General features: G+C 44.4%; 1 protein-coding gene across 2 annotated transcripts in view; it reads right to left on the minus strand.

The window, feature by feature from the left end:
* The window catches only part of LOC126416098 (GMP reductase 1-like), a 91138-nt gene that overhangs the window by 24214 nt on the left and 53917 nt on the right, over positions 1-13007 (minus strand). For both annotated transcript variants that reach the window (XM_050083597.1, XM_050083596.1), the window contains one exon: positions 8454-8656. In XM_050083597.1, coding sequence (XP_049939554.1) covers positions 8454-8656 — 203 coding nt within the window. The remainder of the gene's footprint in view (positions 1-8453; positions 8657-13007) is intronic.

Consider the following 13007-nt stretch of genomic DNA (forward strand, 5'->3'; position numbering starts at 1 on the left):
GATCATGATCATTTCATTGCAGGGTGATGGGTTGATCTGGATGGGCAGCATAATTTTTTTTTTTTATTTCACTGTTGTCATGATAACAGATGAAGGCATTTGTACTACTTTTTAGCAACAAATAGGAAATCGGCATGTGGGAAGGGTGCCAATTCTCACAGCTGACACTATGTATAGGATAGACACAATGTTTCTACCATGCTGAGTTCATTCATAATTGACACAGGGACACCAAGATGACCTATGTTTGTAATGGATGCATAGCATATGTGGATCTGTAGGATTTGACATCACAAAGGTAAACCATCATCATGTAAATGTTCTCCTTTTCCAGGAGCACCATCTCTTTTAATGCTAGAATAAATGCTCTCGTGACAGCTATTATCCTTTGGTGCCTTCTGGATATGCTGGACCCATCACCATTCCAGGTTGGCATGTAGTTCTTCATCCCATTGTAATATCAAGTATGAGTAAAAGATAATGCATAGTGTTTTGTTAAAAATACTATGGAGAGTGACTGGAATACTGCCCAAAGAAGTAAATGAAAATAAGGCTCCAGACTGAGCAAAGTCAAGTTCCACTTTCTTGATCAGGAGGGAGCTGTCCTATATCTTTTGCAATGTTGTCACCTCTCAGTACTTACCTTTTTGGGGTCTGGTCATTAGAAAGGTCTCACTATCTAGTCTAGTATAGATCAAGTACAGTGGTGAGTAGGGTTCTCCATGTTGATGTTGCTGTCCATTCCCCACGGCATAGACGGGGTGAGAACACTTTGGGCTGTCATGGTGGGCATCACAGAGTTCCAATTATGGTCTCATTTGAGTTACTTCATGGCAGACTATCCACCCTGGTGTCACCCACTAAGATCAGCCAGAGTTCCAGTGCCCCAATAGGAATGGGCATTTATTCCTTAGAATGGGTGGAGAAATCACAGTGCAGACACCAGTAGTGCCCCAGTGGGGATGGGCACTTATTCCTTAGAACGGTTGGTTGGTTGGTTTAAAGGCGGGAGAAGGGACCAAACTACGAGGTCATCGATCCCTTGTTCCTAATAAAAACAATGCCACAAGTGCGAGAATAAAATGGACGAAACATATAACACAAAATGGAAAGAAAGGAAAAGCCACAAGAACAAAGAGAAGGCAACGAACACTAAAAGGAACAAAAGAGGACAAGAAAACAACAGAGAGGCTAGAAACAGAAGAGAGTAAAACATTAAAGCAGATTACAGTGGCTAGCCAACCACGAGGAGAAAAAAAGGGAAAGCCAGCCACTCTGCAACACATTAAAACCTCCACCCTAAAATCACTAGAGTGGAGGACACAGAGGGGCAAAGGACATGCACTAAAAACTACATAGAAGTATAAAACCCACTCTCACAGATAAAATGTAAAACTAAAGCTGCTGTGGAGGCATTGTCGCCCAACACCAAAGGCAGGGTGCTGGGAAAGTTAAAAGTCTGCCGCAGAGAGGCTAAAAGTGGGTAGCCCAGCAACAGGTGGACGACTGTCATTTGGGAGCCACAGTGACACTGAGATGAGTCCTCATGACAGAGTAGGTAACCATGCGTTAGCCACATATGGCCAATGCGGAGCCGGCAGAGGACAACTGATTCCCTGTGAGAGGCCTGCATGGAAGACTTCCACACATTCATAGTCTCCTTAATGACATGCAGTTTGTTGTGTGTGCTGTTATGCCATTCCGTCTCCCAAAGCCTGAAAACCCTGTGGTGTAAGACAGAACACAGGTCACCTTCATAGATGCCTATCTCCAGAAGCGGCGGTTTCCGCGTTGCCTGTTTGGTCAGCCTGTCGGCAAGTTCGTCGCCAGGGATTCCTAGGTGTCCTGGAGTCACACAAACACCACGGAATGGCAGGACTGTTTCAGGGCATAGATGGACTCCTGAATGGATGCTACCAGATGGTGGCGAGGGTAGCACTGGTCGATAGCTTGTAGGCTACTCAATGTGTCAGTACACAGGAGAAATGACTCACCAGGGCATGAGCATATGTACTCAAGAGCATGAGATATGGTCACCAGCTCTGCAGTGAAAACACTGCAGCCAACTGGCAAGGGGTGCTACTCAATATGTCCTCCATGAACATATGCAAAGCCTACGTGACCATCAGCCATTGAGCCATCAGTGTAAACCACTTCAGAGCCCCAAAACACGTCAAGAATCGAGAGAAAGTGACAGCGGAGAGCGGCAGGGTTAATGGAGTCCTTAGGACCACGCAAAAGGACCAGACGAAGCTGCAGCCGAGGCGTACACCATGGAGGCATACGTGAACGGACTGCAAGTAGAGGTGGTAAAGGGAAGGACTCCAGTTCAGAGAGAAGGGACCGCACAAGAACCACAATCGTTATCCCCGATCTGGGCCACCGATGCGGGAGATGGACTGCTGCAGACAGGAAAAGGAGACGGTAATTCGGATGCTCAGGGGAATTATGAATGTATGCTGCGTAACTGGCGAGCAGTTGGGCACGTCTGATCTGCAGTGGAGGGACACCAGCCTCCACCAGTAAGCTGGTCACTGGACTCATCCTAAAAGCTCCTGTTGCTAATCAAACCCCACAGTGGTGCACAGGGTCGAGTAAATGCAACGCTGAAGGTGCTGCCGAACCATAAGAACCATAAACCACACTCCCATAGTCAATTCAGAATTGGACAAGGGATGCAGCAGCGTACAGCGATCTGCACCCCAATTGGTGTTGCTCAGGCAACGGAGGGCATTGAGGTGCGGCCAGCACTTCTGCTTAAGCTGACGAAGATGAGGGAGCCAAGTCAATTGAGCATGCAAAAATCAGTCCTAGGAATTCATACGTCTCCGCTACAGTGAGTGGATCATCATTAAGGTAAAGTGCGGGTTCCGGATGAACAGTACAATGCCGACAGACGTGCATGACACACGACTTTGCGGCTGAAAACTGGAAGCAGCAGTACGAAATGTGGAAGTCATCTGCATACAGAGAAGGTGAGACGGAGGGCCCGACAGCTGCTGCTAGACCATTAATGGCCACTAAAAATAGAGACACACTCTACACAGAGCCCTGCAGGACTCCATTCTCCTGGATATGGATGGAATTATGGGAGTCACAAACTTGGACATGGAAAGAATGGAACAACAGGAAGTTTTGGATAAAAATCAGGAGTGGTCTCTGGAGACCCCACTCAAACAATGTGGCAAGGATATGAGGTCACCAAGTCGTGCCGTATGCTTTATGTAAGTCAAAAAAGATGGCAATTAGGTGTTGCCATCTGGAAAAGGCTGTTCGGATGGCAGACTCGATAGACACAAGATTATAATAAGTGGTAGAGCGACCCTGGCGGAAGCCGCCCTGACATGGAGCCAGCAAGCCACGTGATTCCAGGACCCAACCACACCGCCGACATAGCAGATGTTCCAGCAGCTTACAAAGAACGTTGGTGAGGCTGATGGGCCAATAGCTATCTACATCAAATGGGTTTTTATCGGGTTTGAGCACCGGAGTGATGGTACTCTCCCGCCATTGCGATGGAAAGACGCCACCGCACCAGATCTGGTTGAAGGTGATGAGAAGATGTTGCTTGTAGTCAGATGAGAGATGTTTAATCATCTGGCTGTGGATGCGGTCAGGCCCAGGAGCTGTGTCGGGGCAATGTGCAAGGGCACTGAGGAGCACCCACTCTGTAAATGGGGCATTATAGGATTCACTGCAGCACGTAGTGAATGAGAGGACGTTCCCTTCCAGCTGCTGTTTGAGTGTGCGAAAGGCTGGGAGGGGGGGGGGGGGGGTAATTCTACGACACAGAGGCTCGAGCAAAGTGCTCGGCAATCGCGTTTGCGTCAGTACATAACTCGCCATTTATAGTAACACCGGGGACAGCTGTTGGGGCCTGGTACCCGAAAAGACGTTAGATCTTTGCCCAGACTTGGGAAGGTGATGTGTGGCACCCAATGATGGAGATGTATCTTTCCCAACACTCCTTCTTCCGTTGTTTTATATGGTAGCAAACACGGGCACAGAGCTGTTTAAAGGCTATGAGGTGCTCCAGGGAAGGGTGCCGCTGCAGAGCTCACCGATGCTTCTCAATTGCTTCAGTGACTTCCGGTGACCACCAAGGGACTGCCTTACGCCTCTGGCACCCTAAAGAACAACGGATTGCATTTTCTCCCGCAGAAACAATTGTGCTAGTCACTTGCTCAAGCATCACATCGATGTTACTGTGTGGGGGAGATTCAGCGGTGACAGCGGAGATGAAAGTTCCCCAGTCCGCCTTGTTCAAAGCCCATCTGGGCAGGCATAAGTGTGGCTGACGCTGGGGCAGTGACAGGAAGATGGGGAAGTGGTCACTACCACACAGGTCATCACGTGCTCTCCAGTGGATAGATGGGAGAAGTCCTGGGCTGAAAATTGATAAGTCAATGGCCAAGTAACTACCATGAGCCACACTGAAATGTGTGGTGGCCCCAGTACTTAAGAGGCAGAGGTTGAATTGCGACAGTAAAGTTACGACATCTCTCCCTCGGCCAGTAAGCATGGTACCACCCCACAAGGGGTCATGGGCATTAAAATCTCCCAAAAGTAGGAAAGGTTTAGGGAGTTGATCAATCACTGCAGCTAATGCATTCAGGGGTACTGCACCATCTGGAGGAAGATGTACATTGCAGACGGTTATTTCCTTCATTGCCCTTATTCTGACAATCACAGCTTCAAGAGGGGTTTGAAGGGGCACATGTTCACTACAGACCAAGTTTATGACATAAATGCAAACTCCACCTGACACTCGATTGTAGTCGCTACGGTTCCTGTAATATCCCTTATAGCCACGGAGGGCAGGGGTCTGCATTGCTGGGAACCAGGTTTCCTGGAGGGCAATGCAGATAGCAGGTGCGAAGCGTAACAGTTACCATAGCTCAGCTAGGCAGTAGAAAAAACCGCCGCAATTCCACTGGAGGATGACATCGTGAGACTGGGAAGGCATGGAACATTCAATGAGGCAGTTTACGCCTCAGAGTCACCTGCTGTCACCGATTTATTGCCTGAGCAGTCTATATCCATTGTATCTGAAGGTCTGGCAAGATCTAGGTCCTCAGCGGATGCCAAAATCTCCACCCCATCCTCAGCCGCAGAGCTTGTAGGTAGCAATGGTGAGGGTGCCACCGCAATTTCCTTGGTCTTAAGGGTTTTCTTTTTGGATATCTCCCACTGCTCCTTGGGTTCCCTGGCTGGGAGGACTTCACTAGGTCAGTCTCCAACACTGAGGATGAGCATGAAGCCCTACGACCAGCTGCGTTTGGGCTCTTCAGCCACTGGTGGGCGTCATCTTTCCCACTAGAAGAAACCTGGGAAGGGAGTGACCCAGGGGACCCCTTCCTAGTGAGAGAAGCTGAAGAAGACTTATGCTTCTCTAGCTTAGAAGTGAGGACGGACGTCCCTGATGGTTGGGGGGGGGGGGGGGGGGGTTGCTCCCAGAGTAGGTGGTGCAGGAACGAGGAGGAGGGAAATCCCCCTCACCATCAAGGGGCCAGGTGTGGTCTTCCGGCTCTGAGAGATGACCTAGGTTGGTGGAGCTGATGGTGCCACAACTGTTGTAGCGGCGGCGTAAGACGATGTCATATGCACAGGATGCAGGCATTCAAATTTTCTCTTAGCCTCAGTGTAGGTCAGTCTGTCCAGGGTCTCATACTCCATGATCTTCGTTTCTTCCTGGAGAATCCTGCAGTCTGGCAAGCAAGGTGAATGGTGCTCTCTGCAGCTGACACAGATGGGAAGCGGGGCATGTAGAGTATTGGGATGTGATGGGTGTCTGCAATCTCGGCATGTGACACTGGAAGTACAGCGGGAAGACATATGGCCGAACTTCCAGAACTTAAAGCACTGCATCGGGGGAGGGATAGGCTTTACATCACACCGGTAGACCATCACCTTGACCTTCTCAGGCAATGTATCACCCTCAAAGGCCAAGATGAAGGCACCGATGGCAACCTGATTGTCCTTCGGACCCTGGTGGACACGCCAGACGAAATGTACACCTCGCTGCTCTAAATTGGCGCGCAGCTCATCGTCCGACTGCAAAAGAAGGTCTCTGTGAAATATGATACCCTGGACCATATTTAAGCTCTTATGGGACATGATGGTTACAGAAACTTCCCCCAGCTTGTCACAAGCGAGTAATGCCCATGACTGGGCAGAGGATGCTGTTTTGATCAAGACTGACCCAGATCTCATTTTGGACAAGTCCTCCACATCCACGAACTTGTCCTCTAAATGCTCAACAAAAAACTGAGGCTTCATCATCATGAAAGATTCTCCATCAGCTCTCGAACATACAAGGTACCCGGGCGAATAAGATCCACTGCCATCCTTAGCCTGACGTTCCTCCCATGGTGTGGCCAGGGAGGGGAGCTATTTGGGGTTGTACTTCTGTGCGTTGAATTGAGTTCATGATCACTTGGAGACTGCTGGTGTTTCACCACCAGCAAGAGATGATGGACTATGTTTCATCGCGTGTCATCCGCCCTGATGCCACCCACTTCGACCAACGGCCCTCCCCACGGGTGCCACCCAGCCGCAGCAAAGGCCACCTGGCAGGATGGCCATTGCCAGGAGTCCCAATGCCCCAGGGGGATGGGCATCTACCCCTTTGCATACGTGGGGAGTTAACGACGCAGGCATCAGCAGAGTGATCCCTGTGTGGTCAGGGGGGGGGGGGGGGGGTACAACCAACAGGGGACATGGTGTCCCCACCAGAACGGACTGGCTACCGTGCTGGATATCAAGTGCAAAGAAGTCCACAGTCATTGTCAACACAGAAATCTATAGTGCACAGTGGAAAATGCACCCAGGAAGGTGTCCTCACCCAAGAGATGGAGAATGGGCAGGACTGCAATACGATGATGAGAAAGTATGCTGAAGATCTCAATGCACGGTGGACATGATGCACCTTGTAAGGTGCCCTTCCCCAATTGGCTCACTCTTCGAGAAAATTTTGAAGAATGGAGGTCAAACCCTACAGGGGACCATCACATAAAGGCCGAAACGTGTTAAACTCATTTTAGTCACCTAGTACAACAGGTAGGAATACCTCGGGCCTATTCTGACCCCCGGACCCGCAGGGGGTATTCCCTAGAATGGGTGGAGAAATTACAGTGCAGACGCCAGCAGCGCAATCCTTGTCAGGAGAGTACAACAGTGCGGGTACAAGGCAACCACTACAATGAACTGGCCACTGCATTATGTTTTTTGTCTGACATGGATGGGTGCTAGGATGGTCATACAAGGGCAGATACCCTTCCCTGCACAATCTGCACATTGGAAAAATTTGGGAATGGCTGTAGCTCATATCTGGGTAAGGATGATAGAGAGATGTTATAAATAACTGAAGAGCTCATGAGAATACACCAAGGTAAGTGAAGCCATATTGTCATCACGAGATTTGGCAATGATAAGAGTGAGTGGGGAACAGAATAGGAGGAAGCAGGAACTGCATTACAGGAGAGACATAGCAGTGGTCTGGAGCCCCACACTTGCTAGGGACATATCCAAAAATGAGACATAGGCTCCCTGGGGGTTAATACCTTGGCAGGAATGTCATCTGGATTTGGTGACTATTTTTGAATATTGTGATAATCTCCAGGACCGCCTGATCAACTGTCATCTGGCAATAGTACCCTCAATAGTAATCCATCTGGCTCTTGTAAACCAGTAGACAGTTGACCATTTTCCGCTGACTCTGGGTGACGCAGTTTGGGTACCAGTATGTATGGCATGCCCAATATCTTCTGAACATTCACCCTGTTCAACAATGAAAGAATAAACATTCCAGGCTGTATAAGAGAGAGCTATAAATCTGGTTGAGTTCTCTGTTGGACAGCTACACAATGACAACTCTTGATGTGACAATTGTGTTCCAATCTTCAATAGAGAAAAAGCAATAAGGAGTGATGACAATCATCACTTCCAGAGCTGTACTGAGGTGATCCTGTGCCCTGGGCAGATATGCCAAATGGGTATATGACCTGCACTCCTCCAGATTGTGAGAGTCCACAGCCTTATAATATGCGCAGCTTCACTCAGTCCCCAATATTAAGACCAGCATCTTAGCTACTGTGTGAATCTGTAAGGGGTACTCAAAAGAAATGAAATGATGGGGGATACTGACTACAAAAACAGCAGCCCTATGCATGTGTGCTGTGCAATATGTTGTTATGACTGAAGCAGACAGGATACTTTGTTATCGATCTGCTGGTAGAATTCGGTTATATTCAGAGACCCCCCCCCCCCCCCACACACACACACACACACACACACACACACACACACACACACACACACACACACACACACACACACACACACACACACACACACACAGAGAGAGAGAGAGAGAGAGAGAGAGAGAGAGAGAGAGAGAGAGAGCACAGTTATAATTCAATGCAGCAACACAAAATAAGAGTACACATTATCACCTGTATTCAGCTACCCCTCCAGCATGTTTGTCCATTGCAGTGCTAGAAGACATTCCATAGAAAAGCTTGTATTTCTTCCCATTTCGCTGAATTGTTTCACCACCACACTGATCATGGCCAGCAAACATTCCCCCCATCATTACAAAATCTGCTCCAGCACCAAATGCCTTTGCTACATCACCTGGACAAGTGCAGCCTCCATCCTGAAAGAAAAAGTTGTGCTTTAACAAACTTATGTACTGTGTCACAGTCAGTCAAAACTACATAAAATGGGGCTTACAAAAACAGTCATCAAACAAATACATGGCTTCTCTACAACTTCACTTCCTTTTTCAAATAAAATTTCAAAGGTACTAATATTATGAGTAGAAAAATAATCGCATACACATCAACAAATTTTTTCTGCCTTCTCTTCTCAAGTCTTTTAGATAACTTTCCATTTTTTCCCCAATATCTCTCTTTTTCTATCCCTCCCCTCCTTTCTGTACTTTTAAATTTGCCTTTTTATATCGTGCTCCCTAAACTTTTCTTCCTATCATTATCTTGTTTCATCTGTAAAATGTTATACTTTCCAATTTTCTTTTCAAATCCTCACAGCTGTCTACTATCTGTGGGTCTACAACAGAAGCCAGGAATTTTAGTACACATTCTTTGAGACAAATATATTTATGATTGTTAAAACTGCAGCAACACGAGCAATGCATGTGACTAATATTATAATTAAGTACACAGCAATACACACATGCATTTGATCACAGAACTACACATTATCTCTAACATTGAGAATTCAGTGTTATATGAGGCCCCCATATCCTGTTATCAGACACTCTAAATGTTGAAGTCTGGATTCCAAAAGTTACCTGGACAAGTGCGAGGAAAGTGGTATTGTTAGTTTTGCTGAGAATGAACTCTTCGTGGTTGCATCTGAGAGGAGCTGTATCCATCATTAAGAAAGTGCTAAATGTCTGCCAATTGGCATTTACAGGGTATCCCAGGAGAAATGGTCAATATCCAGGATGACAATGTACAATCATTTGAAGCAAAAAACTTCATACGAACATGTGCCCCGTTTCAAATGGTTTCCGAGATAGAAAACACTTGATGTACATTGTTATTTATATGGTCTGTTATTCAATAAACTGCCAGGTTTACATATGTACAACATTTAGTAAACATTACAATATGTGTTTTCCAAAGTATCAATTGAAAAACACATTTTTAACATATTCAGCTCTAAGTATTATCGTACTGTGGCATCTGCATCTCCTTAGAGTTGACACGACTCAGTGGCGATGGTTGTCCCAGTCGGTATGATGTGGAAGGGTGTCTGTCACTCACGACAACACCACCCAGTACGTAATAAGAAAACAAACTCCATGCCTGGTTTGGCAATATTTCAGATACCGTCTTTCGTGGTTAATGTCAATATTTCGATAGAGCAGAGCATCAATGTGTAAGCCGCTCTTCCTTCTTCACTGATAAACGTGACAATTGCACCACTCGATGACGCGATGTCTCCTTTGCCCTGAAATGATGACCACCAGTTTTCTTTTGTTGTGAGTCTATTATGCCTGGTTAGATAATGGATGTTGAATATTAATAATATAAAGTCTTGAATCTTCAATCCATCACCCAAGTTGTGCTATGGAATTGTGAGGACATAAAGTTGATAAATTGTTTTTCCGTTGTCAAAACACCGCTACGTTGCGTGTTCAATAACTACACGACAAAATTCTAGAGATAACATATACTTCAGCAATGTTCAGAGTGTGTCGTAATCTTGGGACAAATCAATGACTGTTCACTGTTAAATAACCATGAATTCACTTTTCGCTTCATAATATTTTAATAGTCAATTAATTGTCACTAATACACATGATAATGTCTATTCAGTTATGTAGGCGACATGAAGAATTAAAGTTTGAATCCAATTTTATTGTTCCTTGTAATTAATTGTCCCTACGCTGAGAAGGACCGATGACCACGCTGTCTGGTCTCCTTCCCCAAACCAACCAACCCTACGCTGAGCGCACACACCGATTTCTCAATCAGGGAATTGCTTCCATTTGCATCAGTAATCCTGTCGTGACCACAACTTCTGACAACTTGGCGCAATTGTACGTTCTTCCTGCTTGCATTTGTCTGTTACCTACTTGAGACTAATAATTGCTTTTCTGTCAGCGATCTTTCTTTATCAATGTCCTTGAATGTTTGTGCTTATTCAGTATCACGGGCTATATCCCATCACAAATCTCACACAATTCAATTTCGTCATGAATCTCCATATCCCGTTATCTTGCTAATGGTAAAGATGACTTTGCTTTAGTATGACTTCTGAATAATACTTCAGTCTATATTGCAAAACTTTCAAACTTCCGATTAGCTTAAAACAATCTAGCAACGCTTATATGTATGCTACGATCACAATAGTACTAGAGAGCAACTAGATAGCAACTGAAGCGAACATTTCCATTTCTGAGTTACACTGTAGTCACATCAAACTAAATTTTTGATGCGGCTACAGCTCCTTCTTTGGTAAATGTTATCTTTGGCCAATTTACCATCTGGGCTTTAACCTTCATTTTTAATTATTTTGCAATTCTTTCTTTGATGTTTTTGTTGTGTATCCTATCATGTTCTTCCATTCAGTCTCTATTTCATGATAAATATTATTATTCACATGACATTCCTGTTGGTCAAATTATCACAAAGTATAAATTTTTTCGTCAGTAGCTGCCATCAGTGTCAGGATGACTAATCTTCCTACTTCTTTTACAACAGAGCGTTGGTTATTAGGGTTTCTGAAATTGGTATGTTACACATGGCCCCCAGACGATTAAGTGGGTATGTGACTTCCCGCTTCAATGCCCCTAACCAGGTAAGGCCCTTGTTTTTATTGTTGGCACACTAACATGCACCCACATACACACCTATATATAAAAAATTTAAATCGTTGCAATGTTTTTTGTACAATAATATGAACTTTAGGTTCGTGTCTTATGAATAATTCATTTTTCATTTTATTTTCAGTGCATCGCCACACTGATGCTCCATCTGCACCAGACCACGCAAGCTGCAAACGTGGCCTGGTTCGAAATCAGTTTCTTCTCCTCCATCAACCATGGTAAAGCTGCCACAGCATCGGATTGTATATGGCAGCAAGTACGATCCGATTACTCGTGCTCGTCTGGTTACTCTCGATGTCCAGTGGTTGCTCTCCCAGTAGACTGCACTAACATCTCAGCACAATCTGCCCCACGAATGTCCGCATCACCACTGTTGTATATGCTGCAACAATTAGATCACTTCTCTTCTCAGTACACAACATTAGATTACACATTACTATCACAGTTCATAATGTGCATTCTGCACATTATCTATTCATTCAGTTAATAATGTTTGTGGTAAGTATGACTAGTCTATCGTCACTTCACAACTGTACTATCAGTCCATGCACAAGTACAACATTCTACACATCGGCACCATTCTACGAGTTTTTCTTTACCAGTTAGTTTTTTTTCCTTTTTCTCAAGTCATAATATTGGTTCATTTATTCATTTCTATTCTCCTCTAATTGTCTCTCATCTTTTCCCTCCTCAAAATAAGTGATTTTGTTTAAAGAAATTTTCGTATTCCCGAATGATTGCGGTAAGATGTTTCATTTTGCTCGCGTATTCTATCTTAAACTGATGCCTCATTGATCACACAACATGTAGAGGCATGTTAGCATATGAATATCAACATCAATTATTAACTAATAATATACACATAATTATACTACTTAATAAACTTTCGATGAACAAAATGATGATTACGAACTTGTAGCTTGTTATCTTTTCTTTTTTTTTCAGGACTTAACTACATAAAACTTCGTTGTTGCAAGAATTATTCAGCACTAATTCATTGCCTAGTAATTCTATATAGAAAACTTCATAAACATTATTATAATGTCTTCCTGTTTTTTGACTTATCCTAGTTTGCATACTTAAATCTAAACTTTCAGTCAACTAAAATATTTCTTTTAACTCTAAATGAGGGTACACCCCCTTTATTTTCTTGGTATCTTCATCTTCCAGCAGGTAACTTCCTTCTTGTGATATCTTAATAATTCAATATGGTCGTTTATACAAATTACACCATTTTCGATTTAATTTTCTTATCTTCGAAGATTTAGAATGTTTTTTTAATGAAACACCATCACCAACTTTATACTTTACTCCTAAACCTAGCTTTTGGTCAAATTGACATTTTTTAAGATTTGCTTTATGTTGTGATTTTAAATATACCTTCTTTATAAATCCATTATGATCTTTTGGTTTATTATGCAGAAGTGGTAAATTACCAAGCCAATTATTATATTTTGCTGATTAAATAAGGTCTCATTTAGCAAATACCCAGTTGATATAGAAGGCACTTCATTGTACATCTCTTCAAAATCTTTGACTAATTCGATCCATCTATGGTTTTCATTAGGTACGTAACTTCTTATAAATCTATTCAATTCTCTTAAGTCTCTTTCTCTTGGGTTTCCTGACGGATTAAAGCGGGCAACGA

The sequence above is a fragment of the Schistocerca serialis genome, chromosome 8 (genome assembly GCF_023864345.2).
Source record: "Schistocerca serialis cubense isolate TAMUIC-IGC-003099 chromosome 8, iqSchSeri2.2, whole genome shotgun sequence".
In the NCBI taxonomy this organism is placed as follows: Eukaryota; Metazoa; Arthropoda; class Insecta; order Orthoptera; family Acrididae; genus Schistocerca; species Schistocerca serialis.